Source organism: Polyodon spathula, chromosome 1 (genome assembly GCF_017654505.1).
Source record: "Polyodon spathula isolate WHYD16114869_AA chromosome 1, ASM1765450v1, whole genome shotgun sequence".
Taxonomy (NCBI): domain Eukaryota; kingdom Metazoa; phylum Chordata; class Actinopteri; order Acipenseriformes; family Polyodontidae; genus Polyodon; species Polyodon spathula.
The window spans coordinates 89879130-89902732 of record NC_054534.1 but is presented as its reverse complement, the minus strand read 5'-3'; the positions used below and the strand labels follow the sequence as shown (position 1 = coordinate 89902732).

The window sequence follows — 23603 nt, the reverse complement described above, 5'->3', positions numbered from 1 at the left end:
ATGGTAGGAGTGGCCTCACTGACCAGTGTGTGTACTGGGTGTTCCTGGAATGGCAGTGTTTGCAGAAAACCATCACCAGAAAGCAGTGATCGTCTGTGGATAGTGACAGATGGAGCCCACAGACGTGTGTTAAGTACAGTATTGTGACACACAACTGTTAAACTACAGTGGCCTAATCACAGGTACCTTCAACATTGCGAAGCCCCATGTTTCCATTCGAACAATGCACTAGGAGATGCATTGGGGGCTGTTAAGGTCATTCTCTGTTTTTTAGCAGATGATGTAATCAATGGGACTAACCTGGTGGCCTTCTTTGTATCATCTAGAAAGGTTGTTTGTTTAAAACAACTGAGGTGCAAGACAAACGTGTGTTTGTTTTTCTTCTATTTAGATGAAGAAGATAACTTTGAATCCTTAAAACAGCCTCAGAAAAGCAAAGCGAATGGCCTGTCTGCTTCCAATCGTTCAGGCAGCAGTGGAAGAGCAGCTGAAGTGAAACCCCCCGCTAAACCAGCTCCTCCTAAAGCAGTGACTCCAGCGAAATGCACTCCTACGTCAGTGTTTGATTACTTTGGAGGCAGCAGTGTGCAGAGGTCACATAAAAAGCTAGTGGCTACGACAAAGAGAAGAGCTGTAAGTAGATCCATGCTGAAATAATGAGAACATGAAGTCCTACTTTTAATGTCCATAATCTTGGAGGTTTTTGCCATATGAAGGGCATCGTATAGACACTGTATATGAAGCATGCTGGCCCCAAGGACCCCCTTGTAAACAGCAAAGAATGTTTGGGGGTAGTGGTTACAAGCTCAAATTCTAAGGAAAAGGGGGTGTCCTGCATATTTTATGTGGCCTGTACTGGTCTGGTTTTTGGTTCTGTTAACATTTAAACATTTAAAGATTGTTTATCAGACACATTGAGACATATGCCTCATTTACAAGGGGATCTTGACAAGGGAACACAGAGTCAGAAACAAAGACAAGTACATTCTATTGTAAACACAATACCAAGTTGCATGCATGGACCGTACAATTCTGATAGACAATGTGATTCGTTGTTTTATTTGAGGTGATGTGAAGCTGTGCAAAGTAAGTATAAACACGAATCCACAGTGAATAATACATGAGTAGAAAATTCACTACTCGTACTCACTTTCCAGTGGCAAAAATACACATTAGGACTTTAGAACGGTCAAAATCATTGCCAACTTCATGTTATAACACTATCTGGTCACTTTTTGAGTGTCATAAATACATGGCCTTTCAAAACTATCACTGTTCAGATTACAGGTAGGAGTAACGGCTCCTCTGCAGACCCCTTGTAGAATTTGTTCTATTTGTTCAACATTAGAAGCACGCTGCTGAAATGCTGTATTCTGGTAGCCCACAGGATGCACTGATGACTCCACTGATGAAGATGAGGCTATTGCCCACCAGCTTCAGATGGATGAGGATGCAGAGGTAAGCACCAAACTGAAAATAAAAAAGGTCATAACAGAAATCTGTATCTCTGACATAGAACTCGTTCACACTACTGGGCTGCCTTGGACACCATCAGGGCCGGTGCATATTTCGGTCTGCAACCCCGTTCACGTTTGTGGTTTAAGGCGCCTTTGCGCGTTCACATATGTGACTGAAAAGCAGGCCTAAAGTATGTCAAATTACTTCTTGAGAAGGATTTGATTTGTAGCAGATATTTCTTATTAATATTATTTTTTTCAATGCAGCACAGTAGCAATTGTATGGTATGTAGTAAAACAATGTCATTAACTATTTTCTTATGGTGTATCAACAATCTTTAATACTAGTGGATGAGAGCAGTATTTTATGTGTGTGTGTCACGGGTGCTCGTGTGGTGATGTCAGACCATGCACTGAGTGACACAGGTGTGCAGTGAATATGCTGCTTGCGTCGGTTTATTAAATGTTTAAAAAAAAACCAAAAACAACACAAAACACTGAACAAAACAAATGGCATGTTGGCCAAAATAAATAGACAGACAAACGGACAGTGGACGAACCCCAAACAAGTATCATGCTGGTTCTTCCAGCATGAGTAGCAATAGTTATTTTCATTTCTCTTCATTTTTATTTCTCCTCTCTCGCTCTCCCATTCTCCACTGCGAACACACCAACTCCGAGTGAGTGATTTGTGTATCTATAGGTACAGCTGTGTCGGATTCAATTGCTAATTAATCATTCACTTGAATCCGAGCATGTGAACTAATTTATGCAATCCCCATGCTCACATACTACTACATATTTTAATCTGCACGTGAAGTGATTGTGCATTCCCTGTGCCTAAATACAAATACACAGTTTACATCACACGTGCTGCATATCCAACATTATATCCCATGCACAATGTATATAGACCAGCAGTAACACACCACATACAACATAAAACACAAAATCAGCACAGGGGCGGGGCACCCTGCCACAGTGTTTAAAAAGAAACAGCTAAAAGAAATGATCAGCATTTTAATGTAAAGACGCACACTTCTGTATATCGTTGCATGCAAAATAAACATTGGTGGCTGAATATGCCAAGTCACCAGCATTACTGATCATAAAAACTGTGTTTTTTCTGTTTATCGCTTAGTTACTAAATAACAGGAAGAAAAGGTAATTGTGAGGGTGAAAGTTAATTATGAAGTCACTTTTTATATTTTTGCGCAAGAGTATGGGGGTGGCTCTATTTACCTTTCGTGTGCATGGGAGTGTCTACTGAGCTCCATAACCAACTTGGTCATGTGACACAAAAAGGCGACCCTAGATCATATATAAGCAAAGGCCAGCCCTAGTCCTGCAGTGCATCGAAACGGTGGCCTAAACCTCGGCCGGCCATGGGCCACATTCAATCGCAAGTGTGAATAATGTCTAATACTTACCTCTTTGAAGTGACATTTACCACCATTGTTATTAATCTTACCTATTTTACTCACTTGTAGTAACTGAAACGTGTTTTTATGGGTGAACTGAGTGATGTCACTGTAGTCAGCATTGACAACAGTAAACCGGCTACACAGTTAAACCAGGAAGGGCCCACGCAGCGCTGCTCTGAGTCCGCATGTTAATAATATTTGTGGTAACTAGGCTATCTGAGCAACATAAAAAAGGTTTTATTTTATTTTGTTTTATTTTGCTTTAGGTTAGCTGGAGCCCGTTTTTTTATGTGGATAAAAGGCTTTAAATGTAATACTGTAAGTGTAGAAAACAATATGTCACAGAAATCGACTGGACAGCTTATTACCTTTGCTGCAAAAACCAGATTAATAAAACAAACAGTATAAGAGCAGTTAAATTATGGCTTTATGTTGACGCATTACAAACAGCTTATTGAATGTGATTACCAACTTTTTCATGGGTTCCTGCCTGTGCCAATGAAAGCTATACCTTTACAATAGCCAAATTTGATTACATTTTTTATGGATGTTTTTTGAGCCAAGGTTTTATCTTGGAAAGTCTAGACAGTTAGATAATGACTATTAACTTGACCTAAAAAAAGTGAATTGAGCATTTTTATTTTGGTTTTGTCATGCTAGCTGGAGAGACAGCTTCATGAAGATGAAGAGTTTGCAAGGACCCTGGCGATTCTAGATGAGCCCCCACAATCCAAAAAGGTACAGTATGGTGACTGCCTGGAAAGCTGAACTACTGCAACAAAGGGTATTCAGAGTTTGCACAAAGATAAGGTGATGTTATAACAATCTGCTTCAACTCCTGTCATGTGCCACATGTAATGGGCTCATTTTATCCTCACACAGGCAAGAAAGGACTCTGAGGATCAGCAGCCATCTGCATCTCTGCCCGTTAACAGTCCAGTCAAACCAGACAGAGCCACTGTCAAACAAGAAGGTACCAACTTCATTCTGAGAGTATAGCAAATATTTTTTTTTATGAAAATATATTAAATGTATCTTTTTTGTACATTGGTTTTATTTTGTTTGTCAGGTGTCGGTTCAAAGGACTCCCCTCCCAAGAAACCCTCACCCATCAAAGCCAGCTCCAAGCTGGCGCTTATGAAACAGAAAAAAGGCACATTGAAAAAGGAAGCGGTAAAAGAAACGTCAGTGAAAGAGAAGACCATTTCACCCAAAAAAGAAGAGGTGGTCATCCTCAAAACAGAGAAAAGTTCTCCCAAAAAATCAGAGGTAAAATATATTTTCTGCAGTCCAATCAAATACTATTGATAACTAGCATGAAAGACTGTAGAAAACATGAGGGTATTTAAACAAGCAAAAGTATTCAACTCTATAACCTGGGAACCGCTTGTCTGGTTTTGATTTTTTCTAGTCTAAAAGTCCAGAAGACTCCGAAAAAAAAGGGGTAGAACTTACAGGCTTATCGCAGCTACTCGAACAGAGATGGTCCAAGAGCACTTGGATCAAAAGAAGTACCCAAAGTAAGCAGTGTTCTTTATCAATTCAAGAATATCCCGTCGATTGGGAGTATGCGAAGTTACAACACAGGTTGTAAATATCTTAGTTTTACATTTTATACTTTTATCGGCCTAAATTGGTGTTCTTTAATAAACAGGACACAGTCATGAACTTGACTTACTCAAATACTAGAAACCTATGGATGGATTGTCCAGCAATTTTATATATGGTATTTTTTTCTCATTCTGATGTGTAAGATCACTTTCTGATCCCTCTGCTCCAGAACTCAGCAGACAACTTTTAATGGTGCTGAATTAAACAAGCATTGTTCTACCAGCCACTAATGTCTTTATTGATGCTACACCATGTCTGGCAGTAAGATCTATTCTAGTTTTATTATTATAAATGTGTATAAAAGATATTAAAGACATGAACATTTGTAGGTATTATCACTATCTGATTCCATGTATTTTTTGTTCTACTCATGATATTGATTAGTGCTGGTCATGAAATATTCACAACATCTTCTTTCTCCTGGACATATTGTGCACTAAATGCTGTAGCAGCCACTCATTACATTCATTTATAAAAAAATTGTCAGTGTGTGCTGTCTGCATCCAGGAAGCACATGAAGGACCAGGAATTCTCTTTTGGGGAGTACAGAGGGGGCAGAATGTCAGTCACTACCCATCGCTACCCCAATGGGTGCAGCAATGGGAGCACTCTAATTTGTGCTGGTTGAGAACTCAGATATGTTTCAGCGATGTTCTAATTATCGAAACCCAGTGGGGACCAGTGAGTTAGTTTTTCTTGTTGTTTTCTAGCTGCCAATTTGTCCATGTTGATAATTCAGTAAAAAATAAAAAGTTGAAAATACTAAAATCACAGAGTCCTCTTCTCGATGTCATTAAATATTATACTCTTTATGAAAATAGAATAAGAAGTCCATGTTGAAAACACCAGAAAAGCCTGCAAAGACCACCCCTCCAAAGCAAGCAGAGTCTGCAAACAGAAAGACTCCCACCCCTCCGAAGAAAGGCCTGTCCTTCCAGCAGAATTCACTCGAGAAGGTGGAGCCTCCTGCCCCAAGTGAAAACAAAGAGGAGAGCCTGCTCTGGGTGGACAAGTACAAGCCCATCTCCTTGAAGAACATCATCGGACAGCAGGGAGACCAGAGCTGTGCCAACAAGCTCCTACGCTGGCTCCGCAACTGGCACCACAACACTGCCGGTGACAAGAAGCCTGCAGGTACCGTACACCGAACCACCTCAACAAAGATAGAACCAGGGTTGAGGTCATTTCCTGTTTTTCAATTCCAATTCCAGTTACCATTCCCTTTTAATCAATACCAACACATCACTGAGCAACATTGCAATTAGCAGTATTCTGTTAAAACAAGTAAATGAGTTACTGATAGTCAGTTACATTGGCTTTAAATGAAAGCAGTTGAACAATCACAACAATTACTATGTCTCTAAAATATAACTTACAATTCCTTTCGAAGGAATTGGAATTGGGAGTTGTTTTTAAAAAGTAATTGAAAAAATGGTATTGACCCCAACACTAGATAGAACAAATATACACATCAGGATTACTATGGATTTATACTGGTTGAAATTACTTCTGATGGTCTTGGCCTACAATGTGTGGCCAAATTTCCACCATAATATTATTTTGGGACCAAAGATGGCAGCCATAGCACTACAGTGGATACTCTTTGATTCAGTTCCTAATATAAGATTTGCAATAAGCTTGCATTTATAAAATAAACCTGTCACTTATTAATACACCTCAGTTAATTCTTCTTTTTGTGTAAAACAGCAAAATTCAGTAAATTTGCTGGAAAAGAAGATGGCTCCACCTTCAAGGCGGCCTTGTTGTTGGGTCCTCCTGGTGTGGGTAAAACGACCACTGCAGTGCTGGTCTGTGAGGTGAGTGGAATAATAGTCAATAGTAATAAGTCTTCTAAATTTTTTCCAACTGACACTCATGTTTCTGATTAAACAAAGATAGTCATCTTAACATGATTGTTTGCATTCGATTCAGTATATTTTTTTTAAACAGTTTTTGTCCGCTAAGTTACCAAAAACAGATATGTGGTGCTTCTAAATCAGTAGTGAATGAATCCATTTTAAAATAGTCTTGACTGGTTATTTAGATGTTTGGTTAATTTCTGTCTCTCTTTGATTTAGGAGCTGGGATTCAGCTATGTGGAGCAAAACGCCAGCTGCACCCGCAGTAAGAACAGCCTGAAGGAGGTGATTGCTGAGTCACTAAATAACGCCAGCATCAAGAACTTCTATTCAGGTACTTTACAGTCTGGGAAATACAAGTGAGCAATAATTAACTTGGGAAGTACAGCAAACATTAACATAACATCTTTAATCTGATATTGTGGGCCTTTCTTGAGAAAGACTTCCGACTATTATTGGATAATCTTCACTTCTTCAGTGTTTCAAAGCTGAATTTCTGTGCTTTCCATTCCAGGCACCTCTCACACAGTGAGTAGTAAACATGTGCTGATCATGGATGAGGTGGATGGAATGGCAGGCAATGAAGACAGAGGTGGAATTCAGGTAACAAACTTTTGAAAATACTGTCACAATGTGAATAAACCTTAAGGATAGTTCAGTAGCAGTATGACTACCAAACAACTGTGCACATGCATGCATGATACTGAGATATATACTGAGAGTCCAGCTTATTTGGCCAAAAAAAACAAAAACAAAAAACTGTCAGGTTGAAAGACGCAATCTATATAAACTACAAAAGCCCCCTACTAAAATGGTCTTAATGGAAGATCTCCAGATCGAATGAGACTTAACAGAATGGTTTATTAATTGAAAACTGTTTCCTGGGTTTACACATCACTGACTTTCAGGGAGCTGTAAGCTGATATTGACGACACTTTGTTAGTATTTTATCATCAGCCTTATCTGATCTAAAACTTTTCACCTTGTATAGCACAAAGAATCGATGTATTTACTTTGTTTTGGGGCTTAACTGCTTTTATTTTCTACTATTTTTAGGAACTGATCGGTCTTATTAAAAACACAAAGATCCCTATTATCTGCATGTGTAATGATCGGAATCACCAAAAGATCAGATCCTTGGTCAACTACTGCTTTGATCTGCGTTTCCAGAGGCCACGAGTGGAGCAGATTAAGGTAGGGAACAACGGGTGGGTGGGGCTTACTTCATAGCATAGAAAAAAAAAGCAACTTTTGGATTACAGATTGTGTTCAAATACATTTTAACATATGCATAGTTTTGGTGCCTTTTTGTATCTGTAGCCGTGACTGCTGTTTTCCAGGGTGCCATGATGTCGGTCGCTTTCAAAGAAGGTTTGAAGGTCCCACCCCCGGCTCTAAATGAAATCATATTGGCTGCTAACCAGGACATCAGACAGGTCAGTTACTGCAGGGATAAAATAAGACTCCCGTTGCAAAAGAGTTTGATCCACTCCTGGTTTTACTATGAGCTTAATAAAACATACCTGAGCTTTTTTACCTATACACTACGGCTAATGAAGCTCGTATTAATAACTGGAATGGGTGAAACTGCTGTGCAGTAGAATGTTGGCAAATACTGCACTGTGATTGGTTGATTTGTACTATGTGATTTATAATGCCTTCCAGTGGGCATTCAATACTGTACAGTGCTGTAATGAAACAGATGAAAAATCTCTGGTAATTGGCGGTTTTCCGCTTTTACTCAGGGGCTACTGATGTGATCAATACAGATCCGGGAAAAGAAAATTCAGATTTTTTTTTTTTTTTTTTTTTTTTAAAGCTATTAACACATTTATGACAGTTGATGTAAAGGGTTTTAGCAGCATAACACCGCTAAATTATTGTATAAATCGATCTCACTGGTGCTTGCAGATGGCTGTCGTGGCGAGTTGCTATTTCATTGGTCCAAAAACAAGTACAGTACTGTGAATTAAACGGTTATGATGCAGTTCTGTAGTTCACATTGCAGAAAATGGTGAAAATAATGGAATGGGAGGAAAGTGCTGGTGAATAAATGAAGATACGTGTATATTTCTTTTCTGTTTCACTTGTGGAGCGAGCGAGTGAGCGAGCGGGGTGGGCGGGGTTGATCACGGACACTCTCCTGGAATACTCAATACATTAGGCATGTATAGCTCACCTGCAAGCCGAGAGGACTGTCTGCCTTTATTATCCATGCTTTTCTGTTAAAAATGTACTGACAGTATGCTCACGTCTCATACAACAATAACCAAGTCTGCATTTTTTTATCGGTTCGCATGCGTACCAGTTATGTGAGCCGCTGGTTATGAAAGGATACAAGACGTTGGAAAGCGAAATTCTCTGCAAAAAACATGCAGACATTGTAAATACTCATCGCAGTAACTGCAGCTTTTTCTTTGTGACCTGATGTTGATGGAATGGTAATCCAGAAAATTATAAAATATACCTAGGGCTTCTGATTTTTGCTTTTAACCAATAAAAGCCGATAAAACACCCCCAATACAACAAAAAAAATAAAATAATCGGTGGATAGCCAATAAACACCAGAATGCACTGGAAAAACTCTGGGGGAAAAAAATAAAACCTACTACAAAAACAATAATGCATTATTAATTCGTTCTAAATACTTTAAACCCGCCCCAACTACTGGAGTGACAGCACATTCCTACATTTCTACTGGTGACTCCGCTTGCAAGATTTAAAATGAGATTACAATCAGGATGGAGGCTTGTTAGCATGATTTAAAGTTGTATTACAGTTAAGATACAGAGGATTTAAAACAGAATTTTGGCAAAATGTACAAAAAATCCTCGTAACAAAAACCCCAGAAGAATGTGCCCGCGACCATAGGGATTTCGGTGTAGAAGACAGCAAAGGAAAGACGGTACAACTTAAGTGTACTGTCAAGTTACTATACATATTTTGACACAAAAAAACCCCAAAAATGCTCAACCTTTTTTGAAAGTAACCGAAAACACTAATTTCATACAGTATATCAAAAACAAAAGCCCTGAAAAATTATTTACATAAAACTCAAAAATAGCTAAAAATAACCACAGAAAAATACAATTATAAAACCTGAAAAACAAGCCCTAAATATACCCCATGTTTAAACAAGCATCTTTTGAAGTTGCCAGACATTTGATTCCCATAGAAGAGAAGTCAAGAGGTCATTTTTAACTTTTATATTAACAGAACGTTAAGATTTGTTTTAAGCTGTACACAGATTATTAATAAGTTTAAACTTTTTTTTTTATTATTACACTTACACAGCATAAACAATAGCACTATATTTTCTTACATGATAACATAAAATGAAGCAGAAAATGTCAACCTTGTGCTTAAAATAATCACTTACAATATTAAATGCTTAGCATTGGAAATAGGTCCAAACGAGTGAGTGATTAACACAAGTTCAAGAGCTCTTGCCTTTTGTGTGCCCGCACTGAAAGCATTGTGTGTCTTCTTTTGTAGGTTCAATGTTTATTAATAATAATAATAATAATAATAATAATAATAATAATAATAATAATAACTTGTTATTATTATTATTATTATTTATTATTATTATTATTATTATTATTAAAGCTCAAACAACAGAGGGAAAGGAAGGTGCCACAAAAATAAAAATTAACAAGAACAGTTGAAAATGTACATAGTTCTAATTTGACCTTTAACAATTAAAAGGGAGTGACTTTCTGATGTAAACAAGTTGCATTTGAGATCCAAAGGAACAAGAACATTACATTAAAAGACATGCTGTACAGCATTTATTTAAACAAAACTAAATACTGTGCCTATAGAAAGTCTATACCCCCTTGAACTTTTTTTCACATTTTGTTGTGTCACTGCCATACTCCATACTGTTAAAGGTAAAAAAGTTTTTTATATTAAAAATACAAAACTGAAAGATCATAATTGGATAAGTCTCCACCCCCCCGAGTTAATACTTGGTGGAAGCTCCTTTGGCAGCAATTACAGCTGTGAATCTGTTGGGATAGGTCTCTACCAACTTTGCACACCTAGATTTTGCAATATTTGACCAATATTTTTTACAAAATTGTTCAAGCTGTGTCAAGTTCCTTGGGGAGCATTGATGGACAGCAATCTTCAAGTCATGCCACAAATTTTCAATTCGATTTAGGTCAGGGCTCTGACTGGCCACTCAAGGACATTTATCTTTTGTTCCTTAGCCACTCCAGTGTAGATTTGGCTGTGTGCTTTGGGTCGTTGTCATGCTGAAAGGTGAACTTCCGTTCCAGTTTCAGCTTTCTAGCAGAGGGCAACAGGTTTTCCTCAAGGACTTCTCTGTACTTTGCTCCATTCATTTTCCCTGCTATCCTGACAAGTGCCCCAGTCCCTGCTGATGAGAAACATCTCCATAACATGATGCTGCCACCACCATGCTTCACAATAGGGATGGTGTTCTTTGGGTGATGCGCTATGTTGGGTTTGCGCTGAACAGAACGCTTTGCATTTAGGCCAAAAAGTTGCATTTTAGTTTTGTCAGACCACAAAACATTTTGCCACATGGCTACAGAATCTCCCAAGTGTTTTTTTTTTTTTGCATACTTCAAACAGGATTCAAGATGGGCTTTCTTGAGTAATGGCTTCCTTCATGGCACCCTACCACACAGGCCAGATTCGTGGAGTGCTTGCGATATTGTTGTCACATGCACACGTTGAACAGTCTTGGCATTAAAAGCCTGTAGCTGTTGCAAAGTTGCCATTGCCCTCTTGGTAGCCTCTCTGATCAGTCTCCTTCTTGCTTGGTCATCCAGTTTGGAGGAACGGCCTGATCTAGGTAGGGTCTTGGTGGTGCCATACACCTTTCACTTCTTTATAATCATCTTGACCGTGCTCCAAGGGAGTATATTCAAGGCCTTTTGATATATTTTTTTATTTATGCCCATCCCCTGATCTGTGCCTTTCAACAACTTTTTCCCAGAATTCTTTTGAAAGCACCTTGGTGCTCATGGTTGAGTCTTTGCTTTGAAATGCACTACCAGCAGAGGGAACCTACAGGACCTGCTGAATTTATCCTGCAGTCATGTGAATCACTACAATTTAACACAGGTGGAGGCCACTTAATTGGTGAATGATTTTGAAGGCGATTGGTTACACATGAGCTCATTTAAGATTGCTGTTACAAGGGGGGTGGACACTTATCCAACTAAGCTATTTCAGTTCTCTTTTCAATTCGAAAATAGCCATCAACTAATCGGTATCGCCGTCAGGTGATAGGATTATGCTGAGCTTAATATAAAATCTGCCTTTAGGCCTGCTTAGCTCTGATGTCAGCGCCCCGCCCCTTGGGTGCTGAATGACTATGCAGAGCGTAGGAAGCCCAGCCTCTTTTTCTTTTAGCTGCTGGTCAGGATTGAGCGTAATCTATTTGTTGTTCTGCAACACTCTGATTATTAAAAAATAAAATTCAGTGTTTGTACCCTCCATTGCCTCAATTGTGCATGGGAAGCTGGCGGCTGCCCCTTCCCCGGGTTTATATCACTGAAAACCAAGTTATGTTTGTTGAGCGCAGGCCGCAATTCACCGGGCTCAGTTGAATTTTCTCCCGTCTTTAGCTCTCATATTCGGTGTGCCAGCTGGCACTGCCCCTTAAGCACTCGGCTGAGTTGCTTATTCGAGCGTTCTCACTCTTTTCAGCTTGCTGACTCTGAGTCTGTCTCGCTTACTATTATTATTTATTACTTTGAGAGCTTATTGTTATTACCTGTATATTTTATTGCTTGTACTAACATTTGTTTATCTTTCACGAAAACACAAGGTGTATGTGTGTTGGCCGTGTGCCAGAAGGAACACTACAGCAGCGGTCTTTATTAAACCATAGCCTGCTCCAGACACTAGCTGCACACAGGGTTTTCTGAGGGATTATTCCCCAAGTGTGTCTCACTACACCTTCGCATCCAGAGGACCCGCATGAATTCTGTGTTTCACGCCTGGGTCCAGAACATGCTGCTTTGGCTCTGTGCGACACAGCATTCTGTGCTAGATGCGGGAAGTTCCAGAGGCGGGTCCTAAAGGCTAGAGCCAACAGGGCAGTGGGGCTGGGATCTCTTTCTAGCAGGGGATCTCAATGTGAGTCTGTTCCCCCTTCAGGTGGTACAGCATCATCTCCTGCCCGCCTGCAACTATCCAGGTCACCCTCCCCGTCTCTTGGGTGACGCTCTCGCTCACCTACCAGGAGCGTGGGGCAGCTTCGGTGCTCCCCTCCTAAGGAGTGTTCACCTCTTGCGTGGAAGCGTGCCCGCCCCAGGTCCCCTAGGGACAAAAAGCCTAGCGGGATCTCGGCCCTCACGGACCAGATTGATCGTTTTACGGAGGTCGTGATGGGACAACAGTCACTCATGATAAGTATGTTGTCGGCTCCTGGCACCACGGCTGCGCAGTTTCCCCGGCCGACTTTTGAGCCTGAGCATGAGCCTGAGCTTGAGTCTGAGGCCATCTCAGACTATGAAGAGGACATCATCTCTCTGCAGGCGTCTGGTGACGACGAGCTTGTGCAGGAGTGACCTTCTTGCAACTCGGAACCGGAGGTATCTCCAGGGCCAATGTTTGAGGCTTTGGTTGAGCGAGCGGCTCAACGTCTACAGGTGGAATGGCCCAGAGACAAGGAGCCCCAGGCCTCCTGGTTCTCCTCGGTTAAGCCAGTACAGGACAGGACAGGACAGGACACTGCCCCCTTTCCCTGACTTTGTCAGGGAGATCCAGTCTTCCTGGTCCAACCCAGCGTCAGCACCTAGCACAGTGGCTGGAGCTCAGGTTTTTTCTTCCATGCAAGGAGTGGAGGGTGCCGGCTTGGCAGCCTTCCCCACGGTGGACTCCGCCATTGCGGCCCTTGTACAGGCACTGGGCATTGGACTGGCCAAGGACCTGCAATGTCCTAACAGACAGTGTCGGACAACAGAGATGCACCTCAAGAAGGCGTATGTCGCTTGCTCCCAAGCTGCCCGGCTTTCCAATGTGTCGAGCATACTCTCTGTCTATCAGGCCATCCTTATTAAGGAGCTCCCTGATATGGTCACCGTGGCTCACAGACAAGAGCTGAACCAGGTCTCTGAGGCAGTCACCAGACTGGCCCAACTCACGGCCAGAGCGGAGGGCCGATGCCTTGCGGCGCTGGTGGTCACCAGATGGCAACTCTGGCTTTCCCAGGCTTGAGTTCAGGAGCAGGACATGTCCTCTCTCCTGGATGCCCTTATCACTCCTGGCCATACATTTGGCCCCACAGTGGAGGAGATGCTTCAGAGGACTGAAGACCTGGGAGGCATCAAGTCAGTATGCCCAGCTGCTTCCACTGAAGCCTGCCTTGCCTGCTAGGGCTTCCCCCCTGTGGGGGCGACAGCCTACGCCCAGGCCTGCTCATGCTCCTATGGCACGCCCGGCAGCACCTGCCCTGCAGCGCGGTCGGCCTGCAAAGGGGAACAACTGGTGCCCTGGGGGGGGTGGCAATCGCTAGCAACCCAAGGGTCCCACGACTGTGCCCCCCACGCGGCCTAAGGCTCAGCATCCATGAAGGGCCTCAGCAGCCTTCAACACCTGACTAGGCAACGACAGTTGGGTGCTCAAGACTATGTGGGCTGGTTACAGGCTTTAGTTCCAGTTAAAACCACCCCCCTTTTGGGGGGTGATCGTATCTGCAGTGAAGGACCAGCTAGAACATGTGGCTCTCAACACAGAAATCCTGGCGCTTCTCTTGAAGCGTGCCATTTGCAAAGTAGATCCCTCCTCTTGCAGAGAGGGGTTCTATTCAAAGTACTTCCTAGTGCCCAAGAAGGACGGCGGGTTCCGGATCTTGGATCTGAGACTTCTGAACAAACACCTTCGGGTGTTACGTTTCACGATGCTCGCGTACTGCCATGTCGTCCAGGCCATTTGGCCAGGCGATTGGTTTACCACCGTGGACCTGAAGGATGCGTACTTTCACATACCCATCAGGCCCGGGCACTGGAAATACCTTTGCTTTGTGTTTCAGGGCAGGTTTCCCTTCGGCCTGTTCCTTGCTCCTTGCACCTTTTCCAAGTGCATGGATGCCATTCTGGCCCCCCTGCGGGTTCAGGGCGTTCGACTGATGAATTATCTAGACGACTAGCTCGTCTGCGCTCGTCTGGCATATACAGCATTGGTCACAGACCACCTCCAGAGGCTCGGTCTCAGGATGAACCTGCAAAAGTGTCGCCTCACGCCAAGCTAGACTCGGTGTCTATGAAGGCCACATTAACAACTCAGTTACCGCAGTAGAGTCTTGCCTCTCCCTTATCAGGTTGAGAGTAAGAGTAAACAGTAAGCATGTTGCTGTGTCAGCGCATGCTGGGGTTGATGGCTGCTGCCTCGCAGGCCCTTCCTTTGGGCCGTCTCCACCAAAGGCCTTTCCAGGCCTGGTTCAACTTGTTTGCGCTTCACCCGCAACGAGACAGACATCACAGGCTGGTGATATCCCAGTCCTGCTGGAGAACCCTGCGCTGGTGGAGGATCCCCTCCAGCCTTAGTCAGGGGACAACCATGGGTCCCATCTTCTGGAGGGAAGTAATCACCACAGACAACTCCAGCCACGGCTGGGGCGCCTTCTGGAATGGTGTGGGGACTCGTGGAGTGTGGACGGGGCCTTGGGCCTCAGCCCACATCAATGTCCTGGAACTCAGGTCAGTAGATCTCGCCCTACAGCACTTTCTTCCGGTGGTCCAGAACAAACACGTGCTGGTGCGGTCAGACAACACCATGGTCGTGGCATATATCAACCGCCAGGGCGGCCTGAGATCTCTGAGCCTTCACAGCATGGCGATTCGGCTGTTACTGTGGTCGCAGCCCCAGCTGGCTTCTCTTCGAGTAGTCCACTTACCGGGCCGACTCAACCACGCCGTGGATCTCCTCTCTAGAGGAGGTCCCCTGGCCTCAGAATGGTGTCTCCACCCCAGGGAGGTGGAATATGCCTATTTGCCTTCCCACCGATAACACTGCTCCTTGCCTTCCTAGAGAAGGTCAGGGTAGTGAAAGCTACATTGCTTCTGGTAGCTCATCGGTGGCCCCGAAGGACCCTGGTGCAACTCCAGCACGACCAGCCGAGGCAGATCCCCCTGTAGGCGGATCTCCTCTCAGGCCAAGAGCGATCTGTGGCACCCAAACCCCCAGCTGATGCAGCTATGGGTCTGGCCCCTAAACGGGAATGCCTGTTAGCTCTAGGGCTGCCATCGGCAGTTATTGCCACTATTCAGAGTGCGAGATCTCCCTCTACCAGGTTGCAATATGCATATAAGTAGCAGTTATTTCAGGACTGGTTTCTGGCCCAGGGCCAGGACCCAGTTACTTACCCCATGGCAGTTATTTTACAGTTTCTCCAGAGACTATTAGATGATGGTAGATACCCTTCCACATTGAAGGTGTACCTGGCAGCCATATCTGCTTGTCACACGCGCATAGATGGGTTATCGCCTGAAAAACATTTTGTGGCGTCCCAATTTCTTAAGGGTGTGAGGAGGCTGCATTCCACCAGGACATCTAGCCTCTCCTCGTGGCACCTTGATGTGGTGCTGGAAGCCCTTACAAAAGCCCCATTTGAGCCACTCCACACTTTGGATCTGAAGCTCATGTCCTTAATGACTGCGTTTTTGCTGGCTATTGCTTCAGCAAAACGGGTGAGGGAGCTGCATGCACTTTCAGTGCACCTTTCTTGCACTTGCTTCACTGGAGAGGGGTCTAGAGCCTCCAAGCAACCAAACTCGGCATTTTTGCTGAAAGTAATATCCCCGTTCCACATGAACCAATCTGTGGAGTTGATGGCATTCCATCTTCCTCCCTTCTCTTCTGTGGAGAACCAACGGTTGCACATGCTCTGCCCAGTGTGGGCATTGAGATGCTATATTGACCGTACAAGGGGTGTCAGACACACTAAACAGTTGTTTGTGTGCTATGGTTCTAGGACTCTGGGTCAGGCATTGTCTAAACAGAGCCTGTCCCATTTGATAGTGGACGCCATTGCTCTGGCTTATGAATCTGCTGGCCTTTCCCCTCTGGGGCAGTTGAAGGCGCATTCTACCAGGGGTAAGGCGACGTCCTGGGTCCTCTTTCAAGGTGTCCCAGTGTCTGAAATATGTGCTGCGGCTAGCTGGGCTACGCCACACACTTTCATGAGGTTCTACAAACTGAATGTGCTGGATTCCTCTGCTCCACTTTTTGGAGCTTCGGTCTTGGACTCTATTACACCAGTGGAAGAGACCACTTAGTGTTAGTCTGGATTAGACTGCTGTACTCTTTGAGTACACTCTCCACCATTACCCATGTGGTAAGAGTATCCAGGTACGATATCAAACTGTTAAAGACCCTCTGTTCATAGAACAGTGTTAGGACATATGTCTTTCGAACGATGTAGACCGATCCTGTCCTACTGCCGCATGGTCTCCCTCGCAACTGCCTTGGTACACAGTTAGCATTAGTTGATGGCTATTTTCGAATGGAAAGAGAACGTAAGTTTGCGGATGCAACCCCGGTTCTCTTAAAGAGAAAATAGCCATCAAGCAGCGAGGTCGCTTCAGTAGCCCTTGCGGTCTGAAGCAAAAGAGGCTGAGATTCCTACGCTCTGCATAGTCATTCAGCACCCGAGGGGCGGGGCGCTGACGTCAGAGCTAGGGATGCCTAAAGACAGCTTTTATATTAAGCTCAGCATAATCCTATCACCTGACAGCGGTACCCATTAGTTGATGGCTATTTTCTCTTTCAGAGAACCGGGGTTGCATCCGCAACCTTACGTTTTTATTTTTTATTCATTTTCTGCAAATTTCTAGAATATTTTTTTTACTTGGAAGTTGTGGGGTAGGATGTGTAGATAAATGAAAAAAACAACAAAAAACTTTTTAATTCCAGGCTACAAGGCAACAAAAGGTGAAAATTTTGAAAGGGGGTGTAGACTCTCTATAGGCACTGTGTTTCACAGACCCTATTTTACCATCCTGACTTGTCAAAAAAACCAAAACAAAACATTTACCTAGTTCTGCTTGGCAGGTGCTGTTTTGTTCACTCTCAAGTATTGGCATCTCAGGGTTTGTGAAACCAGCAGTTAAAGTTCACTTATTATTTGGTGTACATTCTAATTTCACGTGTAATCTGAATCTTAACTTCATTCAGTTTGGGTTCCCAAGCAAAAAATCCAACACGGCAGTGGATTCCAGATTCCTGCCACTTTTCAGCTTTTTTTTACATCTCTGAATGAAAACAGGTGTTAGTGCTGTTGACGTGGTTAACTTCCTGTTACTATTACATAATGGCACATGCTTATGTATGCATGTCATTCCCCACTGTACCCTCTGCAATAGTGCCCTGAACATGAGACACCTCTAAAGGAAAGGTTCAGTGCACATTCCACACCAAACCATAGCCAGCCTGGTGAATGGGGAGTTTTGATGTTTTGCAGTTTCTTTGTTTGTTTATGGTAGCTTTTGTGTCACAAGTTTTACAGCTGACTGTCCACGTTATCAGGAGGTTCAAATTGTGTTACCAACAATGTCTCAAATACCCTTAAATCAACATGACCTGTCCCCGGGCATTGATAAGCACTGTATGCAATGTGAGGTTCATTCCTTGTAGCTAGTACATTGGCTTATTTATTGGTTGTTTCTATAAACACCTACTTCTTAAACAATATATATATTTTAAAATGTTTTCCAGGTGCTTCACAATCTCAGTATGTGGTCTGCCCGGGATAAAGTGCTTTCTTATGACCAGGCCAAAAGCGATGCCAGTAAGGCCAGAAAGGATATTAAGATGGTAAGCACTTTTGAAGGGGATCTTTTAGCATGCTCAACCTTTAATGTGTTATGGCTTAAAAAAAGGCCTACTCTAATGTCTGAATTTGCTGTCTAAAGTGGTCATTGCGTTTAGCAGCAGTAAGATGTTGACATTGAGTGACAACTTTTAGATCTCTTTACTACTGGAAATGTGCTTCTTACTGCAGCTGATAATTAATCATGACTCAGCTGTTAAATATTAATTTTAGAGGTGGTGCATAGATAAGTTAACTTTTTTTTTCATGTATTAAATCTGTAGTTGAGTAGATATCATTTTTACTTATTTATAATCTGTCTTTCAGGGCCCCTTTGACGTGTGCCGAAAGGTATTTGCTGCTGGTGATGAAACTGCTCACATGTCCCTGATAGACAAATCAGATCTCTTTTTTCATGACTGCTCTCTGGCACCTCTCTTTGTCCAAGAAAACTATATCCATGTGAGACCAGCTGCGGCAGGGTGAGTGTTAATCCTGAAACAGAAAGGCCATTTCCTGGAAGGATAAACTGGTACACAAGGAAAGGGAGATAGCAATTATGTAGGTGCTGCGTTTTTAAGTAACACCTCTGTACAAGTTTGTCCTACAAATATTATTAGATTTAGAATAAAAAAGAAATTGGAAAATGGCAGTGTAAGGTCAGGAATTCTGCCAGTTTTGTATTTCAAAGCTGCCTGGTTTTGATTGGTTCTTTTTCTTTTTCTTTTCTTATGTTAGCAGCAATGTAAAAAAACACCTGATGCTCTTGAGTAGAACTGCTGACAGTATTTGTGATGGAGATCTAGTGGACAGACAGATTCGCTCTAAACAGATGTGGTCATTGTTACCTACACAGGTAAGAAATGAAGCCTTGTTTAGAAGTGATAGGCTGAATGCTGTCACTTCACAATTGTAACAGCAGCACTTCAAGCTGTACACTTTTACCCTTGGCATAGGTTCGCTTTTGCAACAGATAAAACTTTCAGAATGTATTAACATACAAGCCTCAGTCTGTTCCAGAATCTGCCATGCTACCATTTTTTAGTGTTTTCATTGTGCTATTAAACACAGGCCAATAAGGTATTACGTTCACTTAAATGATAAAACAATGACATTTACTAATAGAAACTAGCATGTCTGCTTTGCATTTTGAGAATGTTTTCCAAAAGGTCTACTTCAATGGTGGTCAATGGAATGTGTTTTTAGGCAATTTACGCCTGCGTCCTCCCTGGAGAGCTAATGAGAGGACACATGGCACAGTTCCCTTCCTTCCCCAGCTGGTTAGGAAAGTTTTCATCAACGGGCAAACATGACCGCATCATTCAAGAACTTTCAATGCACATGTGTCTGAGGTGAGCAGTTCTTCAGATAATGAAATCCACCTACATTGTCCTTATGTCATGTATGTCTGTAATCTGTGTTTATGATATAAGTCCTGTAAAAATCATTTTATCGGTCGCACTGGCGTAAATGTCGCTCCCCCCTTTTCGAGACTTCAATTTTTGGAAAATACCTTTTTTGTGTTTAAAATACTTTTAAAATGTTTTTTTTTTCTACATGCTCAACACGATAAATAAATAAAGATACACAGGTTCATTTTGAAATAACCCTTGTTTGTAATATTTTATTTCATTAATAATTTTACAGTGTTGTTTTTCTGTTTTTAGTTAAACTGCTAGAAACCTATTTAATTTTTCCTAAATTTAAAAAGTAATAATTAACAGAGCATACAATCAAGTTATACATCCCACATCGCAACTGTATTAACTACCAGTATTTTATTTGATCTTATCAAGTACTCAAACAAGTTCAAGAACATATTATCTTTGCTTTACTGAACATTTCTTTCCAAAACCACACTTAGACAATAGTTCCAGCTGCAGTGGCTTTTACAAATTTGTTGTATTAATTCAAATTTAAAATAAAAGTATAAAACAGTGCTGCTTGCATCAGTCAAAAAAGCAAAAAAAAAAAACCAAAAACTAAACAGTGCACCATTTAATAACTAGTAAACAAAACATTTTAGTGTTGCATATGGTGCAGTACAATTACATTACATTCCAGCTGTACAAATACAATCATTTTCACTGCGTTGCACTGACGTAGAACAAGTTACATCATGTATTAAAGTCATTCGAAGTACTCCATTCAAGCAAAATGTTTTCTGCATCAGTCATAAACACTTTCCTCCTCTATCCGCTCGTTTTGCTTTGGCCATTTTACGTTTGTCTTTGTTTTCGTTTCCAGTCATGTACTGTTTTTTGTATTTCAGCAAATTCAACAACGCGCTATTTCAAACCTGTTGAGTAGCATTTTCTTTTTTTTCTTACTGTCCTACTTTATCTAGTCTCAGTCACCTGCATTATTATAGAATTGGAGTTACAATGAACAGAAGACAAAGTTTACTACTTGGCTTTCTAACCAATAGCTGTTTGGTACGGATCCCAGGGGCTGGTTCAGTTTGAATGTTGACAAATCAGTGGCTTGGGAGGGTAGGAATAAGGAAATTCATAGAGACTGACAGCTATTGTGTTAACACTAAGTGAAGCAGTATAGCTATGATGTTTTTGAGAGGAGGTCAGTCAAGAGTCTGAATGCATTTAATATTCAAAATGACAAAGGGTATTGAGAATAAGAACTTAAAACTTTTAATTAGAACAGTGGTTTTGTGTTTCTACCCAGCAAATGACCTGAATGCCGTAGAGCCTGAAAAAATAAATTGGTTTGCTGACAGTTAAGTTTGTGTGAGCCATAGCAGTGGTTGTAGTATTCCCACTGTGGCACTGGTACAGTAGTTTAATATTCAACACTCCGGTGCATATGTCGCACTGGTGTATTAGTCACTCCCCCTTTTAAGGGCCCCACAAAAATGCCTAGAAAATCGACTTAGTCAACATTTTTTACAGTACTATCAAGTCTTTCCTTACAATAACTAAATCGTGGTTGCTCTTGACAGGAGTATTAATACCCTTGCTTAATGCAGCTAAAGACTCCTCACTGTTTTGAAAACTAGGTGCCCAGTAAATTCAGGTTTCTTGAATGGCAGACCTGGATTATCAAGCTGTTAGGTTCTATATTGGAGGACATGACTTAAGTCACCTTCTCTCCCCTGCAGGACACATGTTAGTAAGAGGGCGGTGAACATGGAGTGTCTTCCATTCTTGAGGGACTCTCTGGTGAGGCCAATGGCAGAGCACGGGGTGGAGGGGGTCCCCGAGGCTGTGCAGCTCATGGACGACTATTGTCTCATGAAGGAGGACGTGGACAACATCATGGAGATCAGCACCTGGGGGGGGCGCCCAGACTCCTTCTCCAAGCTAGACCCAAAGGTAACCAGCACAAAAACTGGTATGAACTGAGAATTTGTAATGGTTTTAGAGGTTATTGGTTCTTTGGTTGTGTAACACAGAATCTTGTGTTCCTTTTCCAGGTTAAGTCTGCCTTCACCCGTACCTACAACAAGGAGACACACTTAACCCCCTACTCGCTGCAGGCTGTAAAGAAGGCAAAACGTGGAGCAGGCTCGACCGTGGACTTCGGAGATGAATTTGGCACAGAGGACACCCAACCAGAGGACAAGGAGTCTGAAGACACCATTGAAACAGATGCCATGATTAAGGTGACAAATTGTTTTAATGAAAGTATGGAATTTGTGTTTTTTGCAGTATGTAGTGGTAGTTATCAGATCCTCTTTATTTTTGTCAAAGAAAGGTATTCTGGTGAGGGTTTTGCTCTTGCTAATTTTGTTTTACTGGTAGGCTCTGACCACGAACAGTGTCAGTAACATTTTCGTTTAGGGACCTTACTTTCGAAACTACTTTAGGAACTGTATGTTGCTGTGGAATCCTAATGGACTTGTGTCAGGGATTTATAAAGAGGTCTTAACACTATAAAAAATGATTACTGTTGTGGAACCTGTGTAGATCTAAAGGTCCTCTTAACTAACCTTTTGAAACCGATGTACTTGTTTCTTGACAGCAAAAGAAAGCAAAATCTTTCAAGTCAACAAAAGATCAGAAAACCACTGATTCTGGAAAAGGGAAGGGGAAAGCAAAGAAAACAAAATGAGAAGACTGTGTTTTTTTTTTCTGTAGCATGCTTTTTGTAGCTGTGCTGTCTGGGGCTTGGGACAGAGCAGAGATTGCAGAAGGGTGCTTCATTCCCTGGATTTTTATCTGGCTGCAGTGCCATTTGAGTGCTTATTTGAACTATTCTCTTCTGCTGGTATGGTGGAAGGAGAATTGTACTATACATATATAAAAAAACAAACTTGTGATATTCTGCGGTTTGTACATTAATACAAATGTAGTAATATGTAAAGAATTGCAATAAAATACATTTCATATAAAAACATGGGGTTTTGTGTAAATACTTATGACGTGGAAGATGCATACAAATTGTAATTTAAGGCAAGTACACTGTTACTGATTTATTGTGCCTCTGCAATCACAGTTGTCTTTTAAATAATTAGTAAAAATAAATCCAAAGTTACCAATTCATAGTAAAAACATAGCTTGTGCATTTGTGTGATCTGATGCATATTGTTGGTTGACTAGTGATGTATGGCTTAGCAGGCAGCACATGTGACTTGGCATGTGCAGGGATTGCTATTTCTGTATGTGGTGTCTGTTCCAAAAACACCTTCACATTGTACACAAATGTGTGATAGAGACAATCATTGACTCCATGCTATGACAAGAGAAAAGGAATCTGAGCTGCAAATCTCCCACCCAATGAGAAAGGAAGCTGTGTAAGGTTGGTGGTACGCCTTCACATAGATGGGACTCTGGTACGTGGCAACCGGAAGTCGGCCATTTTGGAGGAAGCGTGTAACTGCGAGTTTGCTAAACAAATCCAATCCGCTGTGGGGCAGACAGTGATCACAGGGAGGACTTTGGCAGTAAAAAGTGGATGCAGCTTATGATGGAGTTATATTTGAAATAAACAGTTTTGCAAACAAAATACTGTCCGGACTTTCCTTCTGTCGCTCACACCTCTCACCACCTGACACATGCGCATTCTTTTTAGGAAATAAAGGACAATGATGAAGGGCCAACTGAATGCTAAGCAGTGCACATTTTCTCCTATAATCTTACACCAGCAGGAATTAAAATATTTATTCCAATTCATAGCAAATCATTCCTAATTCCAAAAGGCTAATAACCGAGACTTCAATTTATTTAATATTTTACTGTATTTGAAATCTTCCCAAAAACACTGCACTTGATTTCCATATTATGTTAAACTGCTACAATACTAGAACTTGACATTCTTAGCGTCCATATTCCACAGAACAGTACAGCAGTCTACGGCTAAGAGAACACCCCTTGCAAAGCAAGCGACGTGTTCTCCAAGACTAGTTGACCACAGGACAATATGAATCAATCAATAAATACTTATTTATTACTTGTCATGATGCACGTGCATCAACATATGAAATGGACAGAATAAGGGAAAAGCA

At 42.0% G+C, this 23603-nt stretch overlaps 1 protein-coding gene across 1 annotated transcript; it reads left to right on the top strand.

Moving 5' to 3' along the window:
- LOC121326398 (replication factor C subunit 1-like) lies at positions 1–23586 on the top strand. The gene is given in 21 exon segments (XM_041269686.1): positions 1–124; positions 275–633; positions 1381–1458; positions 3542–3619; positions 3764–3854; positions 3951–4150; positions 4293–4328; positions 4330–4401; positions 5314–5626; positions 6200–6309; positions 6571–6685; positions 6866–6954; positions 7408–7545; positions 7692–7787; positions 18049–18147; positions 18470–18624; positions 18881–18998; positions 19349–19494; positions 21258–21471; positions 21573–21761; positions 22121–23586. Coding segments are annotated over 21 exon segments (2910 nt in total). The 3' UTR covers positions 22211–23586.
- Positions 23587–23603: the final 17 nt, after the last annotated feature.